This window comes from Neoarius graeffei, chromosome 7, assembly GCF_027579695.1.
Source record: "Neoarius graeffei isolate fNeoGra1 chromosome 7, fNeoGra1.pri, whole genome shotgun sequence".
Taxonomy (NCBI): domain Eukaryota; kingdom Metazoa; phylum Chordata; class Actinopteri; order Siluriformes; family Ariidae; genus Neoarius; species Neoarius graeffei.
Window position 1 is genome coordinate 81432291 of NC_083575.1, and position 23170 is coordinate 81455460.

At 44.2% G+C, this 23170-nt stretch overlaps 1 protein-coding gene across 5 annotated transcripts in view; it reads right to left on the bottom strand.

The window, feature by feature from the left end:
• Positions 1 to 23170, bottom strand: part of fam13a (family with sequence similarity 13 member A) — a 281599-nt gene that overhangs the window by 232553 nt on the left and 25876 nt on the right. For 4 of the 5 annotated variants that reach the window (XM_060926493.1, XM_060926495.1, XM_060926494.1 and 1 more), the window contains exon 3: positions 7942 to 8151. The exons of the other annotated variant lie outside the window; for it this stretch is intronic. In XM_060926493.1, the coding sequence (XP_060782476.1) occupies positions 7942 to 8151 (210 nt within the window). The remainder of the gene's footprint in view (positions 1 to 7941; positions 8152 to 23170) is intronic. 5 annotated transcript variants of the gene reach the window in all.

A 23170-nucleotide genomic window follows, 5' to 3' on the forward strand; every position in this document is an offset into this window, starting at 1 on the left:
ATAAATAAAACCATTTGGTGAAACTTTGAAGAAGCGATTGTACTGTTTTTTTACCTTATTACCATGAAGCACTGAAGAGTTCTTTTCAGTGGTGGGCCGCATGACGTCACGCAGTAGATCAATATGGCGGAACGCATCTTCGCCGAGCTCAGCGCAAGCCCAGATTATTAAAAGTTAAAAGATACTGTTATGCGGTCTGTTCTTTCTCTGTAAATTCCATGATCGATTACTTTATATATTTATCCATCTATTTGTGGTGATTTTGTACAAAAGTTGCCTTTTCCTTTAATAACCAAACTTCAACTCAATGTGTGATCTTCATTTTATGTTGCAATTCACAACTATTCTATGGTTTTCCTAAAAAAAAAAATAAAAAAGTAGTACTCGCAAAATAGGGGTCAAGTGATAATATTGGGGGGCAAGTGGAAATTTACCCCCACTTGCCCCCCACGGCAAGTGGGTTTAAAAGTTAATGTCGAGCCCTGTGACTGCATCTAGAAGTCAATAACTGCCAGAAGACAACAACTAGCCTAGCAGCTATATCAGGATTTGTAACAAGTCTCCCCCATACTTGACTCATCATATTGTTCTACATTATTCACAGTTACCTTCCTGCTGACTTTAACCCAACAGCGTCAAATGAGGTTACTCTGATTCCCGCTTTGCGAGAAAGCATGACTGGTCTAATCCGATTTCCTGCTCTGATTATCGAGGGAAATTCCCAGATTCTGTCACATGGTGGCATGATCACGTACAGCAACCGGCAAGCTTTACCCACTGAAATGTTATCTGTACATATACAGTACATTTTGGCACCTCACAGAAACATGTTTTTTTTTTTTTTTGCTTGCTTCCTGAGCGACCACGTGCAGGATGTTCCTGCGGGCATGTGTGTGAGACAGGGAAAGAGGGAAGGAGACCGAGAAAGAGAACGAAAGTGGCACTTTCAGGTCATCGACTCGGTGCCAAAAATAGTCTGAACCTCTCTTGGCTACATGCTCTCATGTGCACTCAGTAAGAGTTATAACATGATCAGGTGTGCTTTTATGGGAAAATAAGGTCGCTAATGCACCTATGAGAAGCCGTATTTAAGTGGAATGCGATGCTCTTTTGAACAACCATCAAACACACTGTAATGTACTAGCATGCGAGAAGTCCTTTTTGTGTGTATGATGGTAAAGCAGTGCTCTTCGATGCCTATAGCAGCAACCATCTGACATGAAGCTGTCTCAGACAGTTGCACCAATAGAAAACGCACGATATCTTTTAATAATAATTTATCATTTGTAATTGGCCTGGTTTGTACTGATATCACTGTTTATTTAATCATATATCAAATCATACCAGCGAAGCCTTGTTTATTTTTCTTTATTGGTGTCTGCTTAATTATGAGATTATAATCAGATTTTAGGATAAGTACGGATGTGATTATAGGAAATCGTGCACGCTGACACTGATTGGTCGAGAGATTCGGATTATTTCTCAATAATCACCTCGGGCGACTCGGCAAAATGGCTGCCAATCACTTCGCCACCGTACGTGAGTAAGAATTACAAATTATGAAAGAAAATGCTGTTCCTAAACGCACTAAAGATGCTATGCAGTTTAGTCTAAAACCATTCAAAGGTAAGGTGGAATTGTGATTTATTTTATCTGTTTCAAAACAAAGTATTTGATGCGAGTCGGCGTAGATAAGTGACACAAGTCTGTGCACGTTACATTTGCATGCCGGTTTTGAAGAATGAAATAAATTATTTTTTTGGAATACAGTTTAAAAAAAACAAATACAAAACACCAGTGTATTTATACTAAAACTATTATCCGCCTCAGGCTCAGTGAATATCGCTAATTATTCTATCCACATTCACTGGATATGAGCAATCACGCATTCTAGGGGTGTTCACACGGCACATATTTGCATCGATGCTGCACCGATGTATTTTGTTGCGATATATCTTACACCGGTGTAAATTTTGTGGAGCGTTCACACGTCACAAACCTGCTTACTAGAGAGAAGCGTGTTAGCACCGGTGCAGCCCCGCTTGCGTTCACACGGCAGTTTTTGCGACCGTGCTATACGATAGTAATAATGCGGAAATGAAATATGCGCATGCTTGAAAATGTACTTCCTTTTCCCGGTTGTCATGGCATCACCAAGCACCGGGAAAACAACGTGGATGAAGACACCAGTGTTGCCAGATACTGCTGACGTTTTCCAGCCCAAAATATGTTCAAATCCGCCAAAATGGACTTAAAACCGCCCAACCTGGCAACACTGGAAGACACGCAGTTCTGTTGTTGTTGATATTCGCCATTTTAGAAGCGCAAAATACCAGGATGCAAATTATGCAATGCCCGTATGTAATCAACTCTCCTCACGCGTAGCGAGTCTACAGGCCAATTTATGCTGACAACCCAGTCCTCGCAGACAGCGTCGCAGATGGTGTCTGCGTAGCCCCCCCACCTTTGCAGACGCTCTGCGCGCACCTCCCAAAAATTGTGACCACCGAAGAAGCCTCGCAGACAGCGTCGCAGACAAGAGGGCTCTGATTGGTCCACTCTACATCCGCTGTACACGCACTTTCGCTTCCCTACTTTCCCGGTTTGGTTTGTTTTCACGACCGCCATTTTTAAAAACACGAGCGAAGATGGAGCAGCACGAAGAGCGGTTGATCGAGGAAGTACGTACATCTATACGACTCCAGTTCTAGTCATTATAAGTAACCGGAGGATAAACACTCCACTAACCACACCCACCAACTACTCCTAGCGATTTCGCGACTTCGCGCCCCCTTGCGTTGTAGCGGTGAATAACATCGCACACGCCTATTACTCCCCGCTCAACGATAAATTACAACTGTCTGCGAAAAGCTATCTGCGAAAGCCTTGTCGCAAGAGCATGCAGAGGCCTTACCCCTGTAGCGTTCAGATGTCCCATTTTATTTCGGTGCTGCCCTGAAAACTAGCATTTACTCCAGAGTAAATTTCTTAAACCACCTCCCGAGCAGGGTTAGATTTGCACCGGTTTAAGCAGCTTTCAGGGGCTACACCGGTATAACTTTGTACCGTGTGAACGCTCTACCGGGGCAGCCCCGGTGCTACACCGGAGTAAAAGTTGCTGTGTGAACACCCCTTCTGATTGGCTACTCTCCTACTAGGATATCAGCTCATATACCATGAGTAGAGAAAAACAAAATGGCAGAGTGCATCAAATCAGATATATCACATTGTTATCAAGTATTTAAAAGAAACAGAAATGGGTAAAAGAATATAGTCCCCCCCCCCCAATATCTCCTGTTCTACACTCCAGCCCAGTCAGTGGCGCCAAACAGCCAAAAACCCTAAAGGAGAAGAAGAAAATGGCAGCGCATGTTGCTGAACCACCCGAGGATGAAATAAAAACTCTACTCGAAAACAAAACCCCCAAAAATACCCCAAAAAAAGCAAGTATTTGATGAGATGAACATATCTTTTTTCATTTTTCAAGAATTATTACTGTAGCATTTTTCACAAATTGCTCCTGTCATTTCACTGATTTGTTTACATTCTAAGCGGAAATGATTTTGTCGGACAAGTTTTTATTTATCGTATTTGCAAAAAATAAAAATAAAAATGCTCTGATTCTCAAGATCCAGTGAATGTGGATAGAATAAAACAGTCATTCCACTCAATTTTGGCGTATATGGCTTATAGCCAACTCGCCGCTCCATGCCTCATCAGCTATCAGCTCATGTATGACTCAATTTCGTGGAATAATTTAAATATTTGGGGGAAGCCATGGCCTTATGGTTAGAGAAGCAGTTTTGGGATGAAAAGGTTGCTGGTTTGACTCCCTGGACCAGCAGGAATGGATGGAGTGCCCTTGAGCAAGGTACCTAACCCCCAACTGCTCCCCAGGCTGCTCTGGGTACGTTGGTCTGGATAAGAGCGTCTGCTAAATGCCTGTAATATCATGAATAATAACCTTGACTTCATCTCAGTTATTATTTACCGATATCCACCGACTCATGGTTAAATATTATTGAGTAGCTGATATATTAGCTGTATGATTTTAGCTCCTTAAAATCATACAGGTGTGTCTTCTTACAGTCCCCCGACACTCTTTTCTAATATTATGCACAGGGCAACATTACACTTCACCCTGATCTCGATAGTGGACTTGTTATGGTGCTACTACAAGTAGGTTACTGTTCTGCAGCAATGCAGCTACTGGATCTGGGCCTAGACAAACTTCATTTAATCATCTATACCCCTAGGGTACTCTATTAGCAACACAAAGCTGCCCTAGTGCCTCTGAGCTTACATACATACAGAATCACGGTGTGTAAAGTCCCTCACTCAGCATTCTGTACACTTTGGAGGAGTTTGTGCTTTGCAGTTTCTTAATAACATGATAAGTTGGATATTTTGTGTGTTATTAACAAAACACAGTGAGAAAAGAAACGCAATGACTGTTTACAGCTGCTATAATGTAAGCGATAACAGGAACTAACTTGTTCTATGGATGTTCTGTAACATTAATGTAACCATAAACGCAGGGTACGATTTGTCAAAAAACCAGAAGGGGGGATGTTTTTTTTTTTTTAATCATGAAACGTCACAAAATTAAGGTAACAATAGGCTAACAGCTCAATAACATCCGATGATATCAAATGAATAACACTAAATGAAAACGAACACTAAACCAGAGATAGTAAATTCATCTTCCTATCTCTCTGACTAAATACACGAACACTAACACACAACAAAGTTCGCATTGCTTGTCGCGTTGCTGTGATGTTTCTCTCCCTCCGGATTAAATGGACAGTGACTCGAAAATCACTGAAATACATGAATACTAAATGAACAGTTTGCTCTGATGGCGCGGTTCATGTGGCCTTTTCTGCTTTCCCGTCGGTGCGCTATCCGCCGCGTTTCGCCCTTCTTTAATCCACATTTCTGCGAATTTCTCAGCAGGGAAGGAACGCACGTCTGGCCCATTGACAGCGAGGAAAAGAAGGCCGTCAGTGTGGATACATTCATTCTGTTGCGCTCATCAATAAGGATGTGATTCATGGCGCTAAATCCACGTTCGCACTCTGATTATCTACAATGTATCTATTTGCTGGGGATGTTCGTAGGGTTGCCAACTTTCTCATATCCAAATGAGGGACACTTTGTTCCGGGTGCGGACAAGTACCGGTACAGGCCCTGTATGTGCACCCCAAAATAGTTACAGTACTGAATCGCCTTTAGGTGAGTGTTTCAAATGTAGGCCACTACAAATTCATTTCTAAAATAGAGCTTTTAAAAATTAATAGACCAATTAATGGATATTTTTAAGTAACTTAATGCAAAATAACAAACAATTCTAATATTATTGTCTCATTTTTCTCTTTTAAACTTTGGCCAAATAATTCATCAGGCCATATTTATGAAGGCAATGTCATAAACTGAAATGATTTGCTGTAGCTGTAAAACCCTGATATTTGCTTAATTGTCCATTTGAAAACCCTAAGAACCTTCTGCAATGCTTCATAGCAGAAGAAGAAGAGAGAAAGACATCACAAAGGCAGGAGTGAGGCAGAAAAGCTCCCCTACTATAGGCTGAGGTCTATCCTGTTTCGGAAGGGGTTTTTTTTAAGCTATCTGCTATCCTTATCGAACAGTTAGGCTGTATCCACTGGCCGCACCATCTGCTCTAGTTTAATTTGATGCCTATTTTGTCAGTATAGCTTAAAAATTCAGGATATGGCAACAGTGAATGGTTTTAAATCGCAGATGACCGCGACTCGCGGTAATAGCGCTTCTCACGGCAATTACGCGATTTACACCACAGCATTGGAGTGAGGAGCAGGATCTGTCCCTGACGGGACAAATTAAAATTACCCAAAAAACGGGATGTCCCGCCCAATACGGGACGGTTGGCAACCCTAGACGTTCGTGAACATCAAAGCTGCCACTTCGGGTCATTTTGAAGGTGAGTGCAATGTAGACCATAGAAAACTGTCACAACATGCCTGTCATGTCAACTTTTTTTTTGGTTTGTTTGTTTTATTGACGGGGTTGTCCCTGAGGATTTTTTTTCAGCAGAGATAAAAACCAGAGGGGGGGATGATCCCCCCCCCAGCAAATCACACCCAGCATAAACGAATAAAACGTAAGCTGTGATGTTCTTAAATAATTCCTGTGGTCTAAGTGGAATAAAGCAGGAGAGGTTGGTTCAATATCTTCATAACACCCTGTTGCTGATTATTTTCTTATAACAGCACATCCCCAAGTGTATTATTCCTTACCTAAGACAGTGGATATAAAAAGTGTACACACCCCATTAAAATGATGTAAAAAAAAAAAAAAATGAGACCATGATAAATGATTTCAAAACTTTTCCCACTTTTAATGTGACCTATAACCTGTACAATTCAATTGATAAACAAATAAATCTGTTACGGGCAAAAACATAAAAAAACATATAATAAACTGGTTGCATAAGTGTACACACCCTTAAACTAATACTTTGCTGAAGCGCCTTTTGATTTAATTACAGCATTCAGTCTTTTTGGGTTCACACCTGCCATCAATTAAAATGACTCTGATTAACCCCAAATAAAGTTCAGACATTTACTCAGTTGCGTCCTCCAGCAAAAGCCAGCGTTCACAGAGAGCTTACAAAGCACCGAAGGCATCTCATTGTTGAAAGGTATCAGTCAGGAGAAGAGTACAAAAACATCTCCACGGCATTAGATATACCATGGAGCACAGTGAAGACCGTCATCAAGAAGTGGAGAAAATATGGGACAACAGTGACATTACCGAGAACTGGACGTCCCTCCAAAATTGATGAAAAGACAAGACGAAAACTGGTCAGGGAGGCTGCTGAGAGGCCTACAGCAACACTGAAGGAGCTGCAGGAATTTCTGGCCAGTACTGGTTGTGTCCTACATGTGACAACAATCTCCCATATTCTCCATATGTCTGGACTATGAGCTAGGGTCAAAGAAAAACATCCAGGCCCGGCTAAATTTTGCAAAAAAATACATCAACACTCCCAAAAGCGTGTGGGAAAATGTGTTATAGTCTGATGAAACCAAGGTTGAACTTTTTGGCCACAATTCCAAAAGGTATGTTTGGCGCAAAAACAACACTGCGCATCACCAAAAGAACCCCATACCCACGGTGAAGCATGGTGGTGGCAGCATCATGTTTTGGGGTTGGTTTTCTTCAGCTGGAACAGGGGCTTTAGTCAAGGTGGAGGGAATTATGAACAGTTCTAAATACCAGTCAATTTTGGCCCAAAACCTTCAGGTGTCTGCTAGAAAGCTGAAGATGAAGAGGAATTTCATCTTTCAGCACGACAATGACCCCAAAAAAGTTTTGGAACGGCCCAGCCAGAGCCCAGACCTAAATCCAGTTGAAAATCTGTGGGGTGACCTGAAGAGGGCTGTGCACAAGACACGCCCTCGCAATCTGACAGGTTTGGAACGCTTTTGCAAGGAAGAGTGGGCAAATATTGCCAAGTCTAGATGTGGCAGGCTGATAGACTCCGACCCAAAAAGACTGAATGCTGTAATTAAATCAAAAGGTGCTTCAACAAAGTATTAGTTTAAGGGTGTGCACACTTATGCAACCAGCTTATTGTACATCCCCCCCAACAGATTTGTTTGTTTTTCAATTGAACTGTACAGGTTATAGGTCACATTAAAGCTGGGAAAGGTTTTGAAATTATTTATCGTGGTCTCATTTTTTTACATAAAAAAAAAAATCATTTTAACGGCGTGTGTAGACTTTTTATCTCCACTGTATTTATTAAAATACATCTGGGAGGACACATGATATGGCAACCCTCTTGATTTTAATGGAGTTTTCCAATGATATGATGCACATGACACACCACTGAGTCACAGTATCACTCCATCGCAGGTGCACTGAGCAGTTCCGAGGCTGAATGAATGCGTTGCTCACCGCTGTGCAGCTGAATGAGTTTGTTGTGGATGGAGGAGTGAACGAGGCCCTCAGGAAGCTCTCTCAGGTACAGCTTCAGCAAGCTGGCCACGGTGCAGACGTCGCCCTCCAGCTCGAGATCGACCTCGTCTCCTCTGTCCAGCTTCTGCTTCAGGCTCTCCACGGCAAGCACGCTGGCGTTCACACGGAACAAACCCTCCTGCTGCAGCCCTGACAAATCGCATACAACAAATGACGGTTTTATCATTTCACTAATCACTAGGGTGCATCAGTTGCCCCCTAAAAATGAAAAGTTCCTCCGATCATGATGCATTTTTGTTTTTATGTTCCTTTTGGTAAGAAAACACACTGGGTGAAATATTTTGACGAAATTCAAAAGTTTAACGGTGGCACCAGGAGCTCAAAGTTGTGGAAAAAGCTGCGACTTTTATGACAAAATTTCGATCACTTTTCATGAAACATTATGGCACCTTATAGAGTATACCAAATATCTTAGATACACATTTTTAGTACATATTCTAAATATATTATCAAGCACAGTTTGAGTTTGAGCTGTTCATTGAATCATTGTTCAACTACTTTTAAAGGGGTACCAAATATAATATATACAGTTGCTGATGTGACAAAGTAACGTATTCTTAAGTATTCTATCAAATTTATATACTAGAAAACAACAAAATATCTTGGTAATTGTAAATATAATAGTCGGTACGCTAAACGGCACAAGAGTCGCCATTTTTAAAAGACCGTGACGTCAGCCCTACCCACTGCACTAGGAGAGAAGCGTGTAATCATGGCGTCGGGCGCATCAAGTGAAAGCGACAGCTCTGTCGAATCATACGAAGAGATCCCGCAAGACACACTGCAAGCAGGCTATGGCTTAGAAGGGTACCAGTTTGAACCTAGGAGAGGTACTCTCGACTCCGGTGATGACGAAAGAAGAGAAGAAAGCTCGAACTCGCTTGGTGTTTTTCAGCGGAAACGAGTGAAAAGACACGTCTGGAGGATCGTTATGCTTTCCATCGGTCCTGTTATTACACCCGAAAGCAACACACTGTGGCATTGTGTAGCCGATCACTTACAATTCATCCTACTTTCCGATTCACACGTGCTATTCCCAACCTCAATGAGCCAACACAACTGGGCACATACATACGTCATGAGTGTTACGCAGAGAAAATGAACGTGCGTTCTGATTGGATAAAATTAATATCATGGCGGGCTGTTCAAACTGCGGAAATAGTTTGCTCGAGCTACTTTCAAAACACTATAACTTTCCAACCTTAGAACAAAAAACTTTTGTAAGTCTTGAATAAGGTTCATTAATGTGTGTTTTATTGTTATATTTACTCTATATTAGGCTTGGGAAGATTCACCGATGCACATCGGAAAATCGATACGACCTGTTAAGATGCAGTTGCATCGATTTGCAAACGTCGCATTGGAAAAAACCGCACATAAACTCGAGATGCATCGTATCTAAACTGTCTGCATCGATATAAACCGATTAATATCTTAATTTAATACATATAATGAATAAATTATAACATAACAGTTTAGAAAAGGGTCTGGTATTTCTGGGTTTCATCTCTCTATCTCTCTCCTACTCAAGTCTCGGCTCAAGTCTCGCGCGAATAGGCGGGTCCAACCTAGCTTTCGAATAGGATAGAGGCGGAAAGTCAGCCAGATAGCGGTTAACATGGAGGAAGACAAAACAGACATTGTTCATTCGGTGGTGGGTTTCAAGTCTAACGTATGGAAAGATTTCGGGTTCTACAAGCGAGGGGGAGAGCTGGACAAGACAACGGCCATATGTAAACTCTGCCGTTCCAGAGAGACCTGTAAGCACTTTATGTTGTACTTCCTGTGTTTCAAAATAAAAGGCACAGCTTTAATGCTTCAAGTGCCATAACTTGAACTACTCTGTATTCCATGGTGCACTTTTCTTCTGCATTGCATCGTATCGAATCGCATCGTATCGCACTGGACCGCATTGTATTAGAATTAAATCGTACTGTATCGCACCGTATCGCAGCATGCGGGAGAATCGTATCGCATCTTAGCACTGGCAATTTCATTAATCTTGAATGTATCGAATCGTTGGCAGTGTATCGAGATGCGTATCGTATCGCTTTGATTATGAAGATTCCCATCCCTACTCTATATATTGCCCTCTGCTCCCCTTTAAACAATACAAATGTATTATGAATCACATTAATGCTACTCAATCCCTTGCAAAGGTTCTTAACATGATCTCTGGGTCACAAGAAATCAATAAATGGAGTCCAACATTGTGATTCAAACCTTACGCGAAAACATAAAATAAGCGGTTTTTGGCAAAAAATGAACCTCATGGTGCCACCATTAGACTTTTGAATATGGTCAAAAAATTGTACAGGATGTCTTTATTGGTGAAAAGGAACGCCCAAACAAAAATGCATCAGATTTTATGAAAGTGAGGGCAACTGATGCACCCTACTAATCACGCAGCTTCGAACATAGATGCTATACCATGCTGTAATATTCAGCATGTGTGAGATATTGTGTTATACTGCCATCCAGAGGAAGACAGGAAGAACTGCAGTCTGTGAAACAAAAACATAGCCCTGACAGAATATGTCCTTGAAGTACTGTAAATGTTAATTTAACTCCAACTAATGAGTATTAAGATACACTTGGGTGCATTTGGGGGAAAAAATAGTGATAGATTATCAACATAATATCCTTCATAAATTTTACTAAGAGTCTCTGTGTTCAGGTAGGCTTCTATGATGATGAGATTATAGTCAGCTGTGAATTTATTATTGATCTAGCATTTGTTCAAATATTATTTGTTCCAGTGTTCACATCCATGGTCTCATTCTGAACTAATAACTCACTGTAAATACTGCCAGGCGCATTTGTTTACACTGGCTCTGTAAGGCACTTGTTTATGTCCAGTCGAAACTGGCATTTTAACGTCACAGCACTATTTACTTTGAGATAAAAATGGTCAACATAATATGCCCTGCCTCCCTATAATGGTCAAAGTGCAGCCTGTGAAAACTGTGTTCAATAAAAGGAGGTGAAAGTTTGTATTTGCTGAAAAAAAAAAAATTTACTCAATACCATGTTTTGCTTCACGTGATATCTCATCTCGGCGGCATGGTGGTGTAGTGGTTAGCACTGTCGCCTCACAGCAAGAAGGTCCTGGGTTCGAGCCCCGTGGCCGGCGAGGGCCTTTCTGTGCGGAGTTTGCATGTTCTCCCCGTGTCCGCGTGGGTTTCCTCCGGGTGCTCCGGTTTCCCCCACAGTCCAAAGACATGCAGGTTAGGTTAACTGGTGACTCTAAATTGACCGTAGGTGTGAATGTGAGTGTGAATGGTTGTCTGTGTCTATGTGTCAGCCCTGTGATGACCTGGCGACTTGTCCAGGGTGTACCCCGCCTTTCGCCCGTAGTCAGCTGGGATAGGCTCCAGCTTGCCTGCGACCCTGTAGGACAGGACAAAGAGGCTACAGATAATGAGATGAGATGAGATGAGATATCTCATCTCATCTCATTATCTCTAGCCGCTTTATCCTGTCCTACAAGCTGGAGCCTATCCCAGCTGACTATGGGCGAAAGGCGGGGTACACCCTGGACAAGTCGCCAGATCATCACAGGGCTTTCACGTGATATACACTACCGTTCAAAAGTTTGGGGTCACCCAGACAATTTTGTGTTTTCCATGAAAAGTCACACTTTTATTTACCACCATAAGTTGTAAAATGAATAGAAAATATAGTCAAGACATTTTTCTGGCCATTTTGAGCATTTCATCGACCCCACAAATGTGATGCTCCAGAAACTCAATCTGCTCAAAGGAAGGTCAGTTTTATAGCTTCTCTAAAGAGCTCAACTGTTTTCAGCTGTGCTAACATGATTGTACAAGGGTTTTCTAATCATCCATTAGCCTTCTGAGGCAATGAGCAAACACATTGTACCATTAGAACACTGGAGTGAGAGTTGCTGGAAATGGGCCTCTATACACCTATGGAGATATTGCACCAAAAACCAGACATTTGCAGCTAGAATAGTCATTTACCACATTAGCAATGTATAGAGTGGATTTCTGATTAGTTTAAAGTGATCGTCATTGAAAAGAACAGTGCTTTTCTTTCAAAAATAAGGACATTTCAAAGTGACCCCAAACTTTTGAACGGTAGTGTATTTATGGTAAACTATGGTTCAAATCAGGATTAGACAACAAATGCAAAATATTGGATTGACCAAAAATCTCCATTAATGTTTGGTGTTCGTTATTAATTAATATTCATTACTGTTTGGTGTTGAAATCAAATACAGGCATGTTGCAATAATCATTTATGCTGTGGGTGGTAAAAGAGAGCAACTGGACTTGCTTGAAGATTCTTGAGGATGTTTCACCTTTCATTCGAAACGCTTCTTCAGTTCTGTCTGACTATTACCCTGTTCACACTAGGGATTTTGTACTGATACGAAACTACTTTCGTACCGCAACACCTGTCCACACTAGCAACTATACCGATACTGTAGCGGTATAACTGTATCGGTACGAAACCCACAAATGTATGGGTTTCGTACCGGTACAGTATCGGTACTGTAGCGCTTCGCGTAGTGTGGACAGATGAAGCGGCTCTGTATCGATACAAATATAATGCGCAAGCGCAATGAACCATTCCTACGTCTTCTGGGTTATTCATACAATACAATACGCACGCGGGCGGCACGGTGGTGTAGTGGTTAGCGCTGTCGCCTCACAGCAAGAAGGTCCTGGGTTCAAGCCCCGGGGCCGGCGAGGGCCTTTCTGTGCGGAGTTTGCATGTTCTCCCCGTGTCCGCGTGGGTTTCCTCCGGGTGCTCCGGTTTCCCCCACAGTCCAAAGACATGCAGGTTAGGTTAACTGGTGACTCTAAATTGACCGTAGGTGTGAATGTGAGTGTGAATGGTTGTCTGTGTCTATGTGTCAGCCCTGTGATGACCTGGCGACTTGTCCAGGGTGTACCCCGCCTTTCGCCCGTAGTCAGCTGGGATAGGCTCCAGCTTGCCTGCAACCCTGTAGAACAGGATAAAGCGGCTAGAGATAATGAGATGAGATGAGATGAGATGAGACAATACGCACGCGTTTTCCAGCTGTAAATAAAACGTCAAAATGGCTCAAAACGACCGTGGAGCTACATGGAGCAAAGAAAGGGGGGAGAAAGGGAGAGGGGGAGGGAGGAAGAAAGGAGGAAGAGGGGAAAAGGGAGAGAAAGGGAGGGGAAGAGAAGGAAAGAGGGAGAAAGGGAGGGGAAGAGAAGGGGTGAGGGGGGAGAACTGCCTCGCGCGTTTTATACGATTCGACTGAATAAATGACCACCAGAAATACAGACTGTACATTGACAACAAAAAGCACACACATGTTGTTTCATCCGCCATATATTCTCAGAAGGAAGTTACTCGGTAACCACGGAAACATTTCGCGCACGCGCATTTCAACTACCGTGAAAGAAAACAGCAAACATTTCTCGCTAGTGTGGATAAACGCACTAAACTGTACCGGTATACTTTGTATCGATACAGTTATACCACTTTCGTACCGGTATAAGTGTGAACACAGCATAATAGAGAGTATCAGGTATTAAAGGAGGATAACAGGAACAAACGCAAGAACATTGTCATTCCCTACATTTCTGGTCTATCTGAGAAACTCAGGAGGATCTTCTATAAACACAACATTCCGGTACATTTCAGACCCCGCAACACCCTGAAGCAGAAACTGGTCCACCCTAAGGACAGAATAGCCAGACACAAACAGGACAACGTAGTGTATGCAATTCAGTGCAGTGAGGAATGCTCGGACTCGTATATTGGGGAAACAAAATAACCGCTTCACAGGTGCATGGCTCAACACAGGAGAGCCAGTTTCTCAGGCCAGTACGCTGCTGTCTACCTTCATCTTAACAACAAAGGACACTCGTTTCAGGATTGCAACGTACGCATTTTAGCCAGAGAGGATCGTTGGTATGAGCGAGGAGTTAGAAGCCATTTTTGTCAACCTGGAACGGCCATCACTGAACAGAGGTGGGGGTCTAAGACATCATTTATCAGCCACCTACAATGCAGTGCTTGGCACACTTCCCAGACAACTGAATGCACACCAAAACCCAGCTGTTTTCAGTGACTCACAGGAGGACAGAGAGAACCAGCAATCCATTAATCACCCCAACGACTCTCTAGGCCAGGGGTCATCAAACTCCGGCCCGCCACCCCCCTTTGACCGGCCCCCCAGCCCCTCTGCCCCCCACCACTTGAACCGGCCCTATGAGGCAATCCCCAAAAGTGGTCATGGCCTATTTTTTTAAATTGCTTTTTGGCAAATAATAACATGTCTGCATCTTGTATATTGTTGATTTTATCAATTAAAATTGATATTTTAGTTATAAAATTCATATTTTGTGAATTTTTGTCATATGCTCGTCATCAAGCAGTGACAGGCAGCGCACGCGCAGAGAACTGTCAGTGTTCAGGACAGCAAAATGGCTAGCGGTCAGCGAAAAGTTGACAGAGAGTGCAGAGTTTTTAAAGAACAGTGGACCACCGATTATTTTTTCATTCAGTGTAAGGACCGTGCAGTTTGTCTTGTATGTAAAGAAAGTGTGTTGGTTTTCAAAGAATATAATCTGCGTCGTCACTACGAAACCCGCCACAAAGAGTATGCTAGTTTGCGAGGGCAAACAAGAGAAGACAGGATTCGGAGGATGAAATGCGGACTGGCTGCACAACAGAATGTATACCTTCGCCAAACCCAGATCAACCAGGCTGCTGTCCGAGCTAGCTATAAGGTAGCTCAGCTACTAGCTACCCATGGAAAGCCGTTTACTGATGGGGACTTTGTTAAAGTATGCATGCTTGCTGTGGCCGAGGAGGTGTGTCCCGACAAGAAGGATGCGCTCAACGCGGTGAGTCTCTCCGCACCTACCATGACCAGGCGAACCGAAGATTTGGGGGACACCGTGTATGACCAGCTGAATGAGAGAGCGTCAGAATTCGAGTTTTTTGCTTTGGCCATGGATGAGAGCAATGACGTGCAGGACACAGCACAACTGCTGTGATCTATTGATCTATTGCTCTTATTATTATAATTTCACTGTTTTTTTTTATGTATTTATTTTATTATTTGACCTTTATTAAGTGCTGCACACAATTATTATTAATATTATTAATAATATCAACAGGCCTACCTACGATTTATAATTTTCCACTCACCTTTGCCAGCGTCGATCACCTCAACTAGGCAGATGTTTCTTACCTTGACAGCTTTGATGTTATTTTCATTAGAAAATAAATAAATGGAATATCTGTGGTATTTCAAATTAAAACAAAGTGTGAAGACTCGATTACTACTTTTGCAAACCACGAGTAAAGATAAACAAATATGTGCCAGGAATCAAGTGTTGATATAGTAGTGGGGGATATAGTAGTGTTGATATAGTCAGGGTGTGATTTGTCAAAAAACCAGAAGGGGGGATTTTTTTTTTTAATCATGAAACATCACAAAATTAAGGTAACAATAGGCTAACAGCTCAATAACATCCGATGATATCAAATGAATAACACTAAATGAAAACGAACACTAAACCAGAGATAGTAAATTCATCTTCCTATCTCTCTGACTAAATACACGAACACGAACACAACAAAGTTCGCATTGCTTGTCGCGTTGCTGTGATGTTTCTCTCCCTCCGGATTAAATGGACAGTGACTCGAAAATCACTAAAATACATGAATACTAAATGAACAGTTTGCTCTGATGGCGCAGTTCACATTGTGCGCAGCTTTCCGATTTAAACTGTTTTTATCTCATCCTTATACTTCCTGTTTCATGGACTGTAACGGATTTGCTTATTTAGTAATTTTAATACAGAATTTACTTTGAAATTATAATCAGACAGTGCAGTGTGGATTGGGTGGCAGTCGAAGGCAGGGGCCTCGACGACCTGACCCCCGGACACAGCGGCTGGCTGTTGGGACATGGAATGTCACTTCGCTGGGGGGGAAGGAGCCTGAGCTTGTGCGGGAGGTTGAGAGGTACCGGCTAGAGATAGTCGGGCTCACCTCCACGCACAGCTTGGGCTCTGGAACCCAGCTCCTCGAGAGGGGCTGGACTTTCCACTTCTCTGGAGTCGCCCATGGTGAGCGGCGGCGGGCTGGTGTGGGCTTCCTTATAGCTCCCCAGCTCAGCCGCCATGTGTTGGAGTTTACCCCAGTGAACGAGAGGGTCGCCTCTCTGCGCCTTCGGATTGGGGAGAGGGCTCTTGCTGTTGTTTGTGCCTACGGGCCAAATAGCAGTATAGAGTATCCGGCCTTCTTGGAGTCCCTGGGAGAGGTACTGAGGGGTGCTCAGACTGGGGACTCCATTGTGCTACTGGGGGACTTCAATGCTCACGTGGGCGATGACAGTGACACCTGGAGGGGCGTGGTTGGGAGGAACGGCCTCCCCGATCTGAACCCGAGTGGTGTTTTGTTATTGGACTTCTGTGCTAGTCACAGTTTGTCCATAACGAACACCATGTTCGAGCATAGGGGTGTCCATAAGTGCACGTGGCACCAGGACACCTTAGGTCGGAGGTCGATGATCGACTTTGTAGTCGTGTCATCTGATCTCCGACCCTATGTCTTGGACACTCGGGTGAAGAGAGGGGCTGAGTTGTCAACTGATCACCACCTGGTGGTGAGTTGGATCCGCTGGCGGAGGAGGAAGCTGGACAGACCTGGCAGGCCCAAACGTATGGTGAGGGTCTGCTGGGAACGTCTGGCCGAGCACTCTGTTGGGGAGGTCTTTAACTCCCACCTCCGGGAGAGCTTTTCCCAGCTTCCGAGGGAGGCGGGGGACATTGAGTCTGAGTGGACCATGTTCTCTACCTCCATTGTGGACGCAGCTGTTCGGAGCTGTGGCCGCAAGGTCTCCGGTGCCTGTCGTGGCGGCAATCCCCGAACCCGGTGGTGGACACCGGAAGTAAGGGATGCCGTCAAGCTGAAGAAGGAGTCCTATCGGGCCATGTTGACCTCCGGGACTCCTGAGGCAGCCGACGGGTATCGGCAGGCCAGGCGTGCTGCAGCTCGGGCAGTTGCGGAGGCAAAAACTCGGAACTGGGAGGAGTTCGGGGAGGCCATGGAGAAGGACTATCGGTCGGCCTCGAAGAAATTCTGGCAAACCGTCCGGCGCCTCAGGAGGGGGAAGCAGTACTCTGCCAACACTGTTTACAGTGCGGGTGGGGAGCTGTTGACCTCGACTGGGGACATTGTCGGGCGGTGGAAGGAATACTTTGAGGATCTCCTCAATCCCACCGTCATGTCTTCCACTGAGGAGACTGAGGCTGATGACTCAGAGGTGGACTCGTCCATTACCCAAGCCGAAGTCACTGAGGTGGTTTGCAAGCTCCTCGGTGGCAAGGCACCGGGGGTGGATGAGATCCGCCCTGAGTATCTCAAGTCTCTGGATGTTGTGGGGCTGTCTTGGTTGACACGCCTCTGCAACATCGCGTGGCGGTCGGGGACAGTGCCTCTGGAGTGGCAGACTGGGGTGGTGGTCCCTCTTTTTAAGAAAGGGGACCGGAGAGTGTGCTCCAATTATAGGGGAATCACACTTCTCAGCCTCCCAGGGAAAGTTTACTCCAGGGTACTGGAGAGGAGAATTCGACCGATAGTCGAACCTCGGATCCAGGAGGAACAATGCGGTTTTCGTCCTGGTCGCGGAACACTGGACCAGCTCTATACCCTTCATAGGGTGCTCGAGGGTTCATGGGAGTTTGCCCAACCAGTCCACATGTGCTTTGTGGATCTGGAGAAGGCATTCGACCGTGTCCCCCGTGGTATTCTGTGGGGGGTGCTTCGGGAGTATGGGGTTCGGGGCTCTTTGCTAAGGGCTGTCCGGTCCCTGTACGAACGGAGCAGGAGTCTGGTTCGCATTGCCGGCAGTAAGTCAGACCTGTTCCCAGTGCATGTTGGACTCCGTCAGGGCTGCCCTTTGTCACCGGTTCTGTTCATAATTTTTATGGACAGAATTTCTAGGCGCAGCCAGGGGCCGGAAGGAATCCTGTTTGGGAACCACAGGATTTCATCTCTGCTTTTTGCGGATGATGTTGTCCTGTTGGCTTCTTCAAACCAGGACCTTCAGCATGCACTGGGGCGGTTTGCAGTCGAGTGTGAAGCGGCTGGGATGAGAATCAGCACCTCCAAGTCCGAGGCCATGGTTCTCGACCGGAAAAGGGTGGCTTGCCCTCTCCAGGTTGGTGGAGAAGTCCTGCCTCAAGTGGAGGAGTTTAAGTATCTCGGGATCTTGTTCACGAGTGAGGGAAGGATGGAGCGTGAGATCGACAGGCGGATCGGTGCAGCCTCCGCAGTGATGCGGTCGCTTTACCGGTCCGTCGTGGTGAAGAAGGAGCTGAGCCAAAAGGCGAAGCTCTCAATTTACCGGTCGATCTACGTTCCGACTCTCACCTATGGTCATGAGCTTTGGGTAATGACAGAAAGAACAAGATCGCGGATACAAGCGGCTGAAATGAGTTTCCTTCGCAGGGTGGCTGGGCGCTCCCTTAGAGATAGGGTGAGAAGCACAGTCACTCGGGAGGAGCTCGGAGTAGAGCCGCTGCTCCTCCACATCGAGAGGAACCAGCTGAGGTGGCTCGGGCATCTTTTTCGGATGCCTCCTGGACGCCTCCCTGGGGAGGTGTTCCAGGCATGTCCCCCCGGGAGGAGGCCCCGGGGAAGACCCAGGACACGCTGGAGGGACTATGTCTCTCGGCTGGCCTGGGAACGCCTCGGTGTTCTTCCCGAGGAGCTGGCCGAGGTGTCTGGGGAAAGGGAAGTTTGGGCTTCCATGCTTAGACTGCTGCCTCCGCGACCCGGTCCTGGATAAGCGGAAGAAGACGAGACGAGACGAGATTATAATCAGACACTCCAACGTCCCCCCTAAAAAAAAAAAAAATCGGCCGTGAAAAAGGCGGCATCCGCCAAAAGGCGCGCTGTTTGCATCCCTGCATAGAACGCAAACATATTGTTATTATCTACAATGTATCTATTTGCTGGGGACGTTCGTGAACATCAAAGCTGCCACTTCGGGTCATTTTGAAAGTGAGTGCAATGTAGACCATAGAAAACTGTCACAACATGCCTGTCATGTCAACTTTTTTTTGGTTTGTTTGTTTTATTGACGGGGTTGTCCCCGAGGATTTTTTTTCAGCAGAGATAAAAACCAGAGGGGGGATGATCCCCCCCCATCCCCCCCAGCAAATCGCACCCAGGATATAGTAGTGTTGATATAGTAGTGTTGATATAGTAGTGGGGATATAGTAGTGGGGATATAGTAGTGTTGATATAGTAGTGGGGATATAGTAGTGGGGATATATGTAGTAGCGGGGATGGCTGTGCCAGGCTAGTAATCTCTACTACACAATGAGGCCTGCTGGTGGTCATATTTGTCTGGGTCATACAATTCTATGTTATATAGCTGACCCGACCCCGGCCCCCCATCACAGTCAGGAACGGCAATGTGGCCCCCAGAGAAAAAAGTTTGGTGACCCCTGCTCTCGGCCGTTCACACCCAGCCCCCAGTGACCCACACCAACAGGATGACTCAACGACACCTTAGGATTGCTTTTCATCCATGAGAGGATAAATACCTGATACTCCCTATTATACCCTGTCCACACTAGGGATTTTGTACCGATACGAAACTACTTTCGTACCGCAACACCTGTCCACACTAGCAACTACTGTATACCGGTACTGTAGCGGTATAACTGTATCGGTACGAAACCCACAAATGTATGGGTTTCGTACCGGTACAGTATCGGTACTGTAGCGCTTCGCTGTAGTGTGGACAGATGAAGCGGCTCTGTATCGATACAAATATAATGCGCATGCGCAAAGTCACACACCTCAATCGATGTCTTCGCTGAATAAAATAGTGAAGAACGGAGATTCGTTTGTTTGTTTGTTTCTCAACTGCCTCGCACGTTTTATACAATTCGACTGAATAAATGACCACCAGAAATACAGACTGTACATTGACAACAAAAAGCGCACACGTGTTGTTTCATCCGTACGGAAGCCGCGAGAGGCCCTTCATATAATCCTTTTTTTATTCACCTTGTTATCCCAAGATAACGACATAATTAATTCAGGATCTCGAGAAAACAACACAACTAATTCGAGATCTCGAGAAAACAAAACCGTTATTCTGAGATAACGACATAATTAATTCAGGATCTCGAGAAAATAACACAACTAATTCTAGAGCTCGAGAAAACAAAATCGTTATTTCGAGATCTCGAGAAAACAAAACAATTATTCCGTGATCTCGAAAAAACAAAACAATTATTTCATGATCTCGAGTAAACAGCTGAGAAATGGTTCATTCAGGTGCGCCAAGAGACTTGTGATATGCTGACTTTGGGGCTATTTCTCATTCTGTATAGACGCAACTTTGGTCATTAGAATGTCTGGAATAATCGATCACCTAATAAGGCAATATTTTGATCAGGGGTTGACACAGGGAGAGATTGCATTAAGTCTTTTAATAAGGGATAATTTCAAAATTAATCCGCGGCACCTCCGCAGAAGACTGGCCCGGCTTCGTCTCTACCGACGGAGATACAGTGATCCAGCTGAGATCGTGAAATAATTGTTTTGTTTTCTCGAGATCTCGAAATAACGAATGCCATATATTCTCGGAAGGAAGTTACTCGGTAACCACGGAAACATTTCGCGCACACGCATTTCAACTACCGTGAAAGAAAACCGCAAACATTTCTCGCTAGTGTGGACAGACGCACTAAACTGTACCGGTATACTTTGTATCGATACAGTTATACCACTTTCGTACCAGTATACAGTGGTGCTTGAAAGTTTGTGAACCCTTTAGAATTTTCTACATTTCTGCATAAATATGACCTAAAACATCATCAGATTTTCACACAAGTCCTAAAAGTAGATAAAGAGAACCCAGTTAAACAAATGAGACAAAATATTACTCGTTATTATTATCGTTATTATACTTGGTCATTTATTTACTGAGGAAAATGATCCAATATTACGTATCTGTGAGTGGCAAAAGTATGTGAACCTTTACTTTCAGTATCTGGTGTGACCCCCTTGTGCAGCAATAACTGCAACTAAACGTTTCTGGTAACTGTTGATCAGTCCTGCACACCGGCTTGGAGGAATTTTAGCCCGTTCCTCCGTACAGAACAGCTTCAACTCTGGGATGTTGGTGGGTTTTCTCACATGAACTGCTCGCTTCAGGTCCTTCCACAACATTTCAATTGGATTAAGGTCAGGACTTTGACTTGGCCGTTCCAAAACATTAACTTTATTCTTCTTTAACCATTCTTTGGTAGAACAACTTGTGTGCTTAGGGTCGTTGTCTTGCTGCATGACCCACCTTGTCTTGAGATTGCAGTTCATGGACAGATGTCCTGACATTTTCCTTTAGAATTCACTGGTATAATTCAGAATTCATTGTTCCATCAATGATGGCAAGCCGTCCTGGCCCAGATCCAGCAAAACAGGCCCAAACCATGATACTACCACCACCATGTTTCACAGATGGGATAAGGCTCTTATGCTGGAATGCAGTGTTTTCCTTTCTCCAAACATAACGCTTCTCATTTAAACCAAAAAGTTCTATTTTGGTCTCATCCGTTCACAAAACATTTTTCTAATAGCCTTCTGGCTTGTCCACGTGATCTTTAGCAAACTGCAGACGAGCAGCAATGTTCTTTTTGGAGAGTAGTGGCTTTCTCCTTGCAACCCTGCCATGCACACCATTGTTGTTCAGTGTTTTCCTGGTGGTGGACTCATGAACATTAACATTAGCCAATGTGAGAGAGGCCTTCAGTTGCTTAGAAGTTACCCTGGGGTCCTTTGTGACCTCGCTGACTATTACACGCCTTGCTCTTGGAGTAATCTTTGTTGGTCAACCACTCCTGGGGAGGGTAACAATGGTCTTGAATTTCCTCCATTTGTACACAATCTGTCTGACTGTGGATTGGTGGAGTCCAAACTCTTTAGAGATGGTTTTGTAACCTTTTCCAGCCTGATGAGCATCAACAACGCTTTTTCTGAGGTCCTCAGAAATCTCCTTTGTTCATGCCATGATACACTTCCACAAACATGTGTTGTGAAGATCAGACTTTGATAGATCCCTGTTCTTCAAATAAAACAGGGTGCCCACTCACACCTGATTGTCATCCCATTGATTGAAAACACCTGACTCTAATTTCACCTTCAAATTAATTGCAAATCCTAGAGGTTCACATACTTTTGCCACTCACAGATATTCAATATTGGATCATTTTCCTCAATAAATAAATGACCAAGTATAATATTTTTGTCTCATTTGTTTATCTGGGTTCTCTTTATCTTCTTTTAGGACTTGTGTGAAAATCTGATGATGTTTTAGGTCATATTTATGCAGAAATATAGAAAATTCTAAAGGGTTCACAAACTTTCAAGCACCACTGTAAGTGTGAACACAGCATTAGTCAGACAGAACTGAAGAAGCCTTTCGGATGAGAGGTGAAACGTCTTCAAGAATCTTCAAGCAAGTCCAGTTGCTCTCTTTTACCACCCACAGTTTACTATGACCTGGATGACTGAGAATCTTCACAGACAAATAATCATTTATACAACACGCTCTACATACTATAATATACACAACGGATCTCATTTATCAATCTTTGAGTAAAGTTGTGTCCCTGGATCAGGACCGCTCTACCTGGCGAGGCAAACTTCATAGCGGAGCTCAAATATCAGAGACCAGATGCACTGAAAAGGCCAAGAGAAAACGCACACCACGCAAGGCTCGAGCCACATTCACTGAAAATCCAGCACCCACCATCTTGTGTCCCACTTGTGGACGTAGTTTCATGGCCCGGATGATGGCTCATCAGTCACCTCCGGACACACAAAGACAATCCAACGCCCGCCAACTGAAGTCATGGTCATCTTCGACACCGAAAGACGAACAACAACGACAAAGTTGTGTGGAAATGTTTTCGTAGGCCAAACAGAATGCAAAATCCCTGCCGGATTTACAAAACTTTTAGTGACGGTGATTTTCTTTGGACTCGTGCGTGCGCATGTTGAAAAATGCCTTTCAGCCTTTGTTTTATTGTTGACAATTGACTTCAAATTTTCAGCATAGGTGGGCAATGGTCCGTAGATTACCTGATTAAATTTTGGGGGT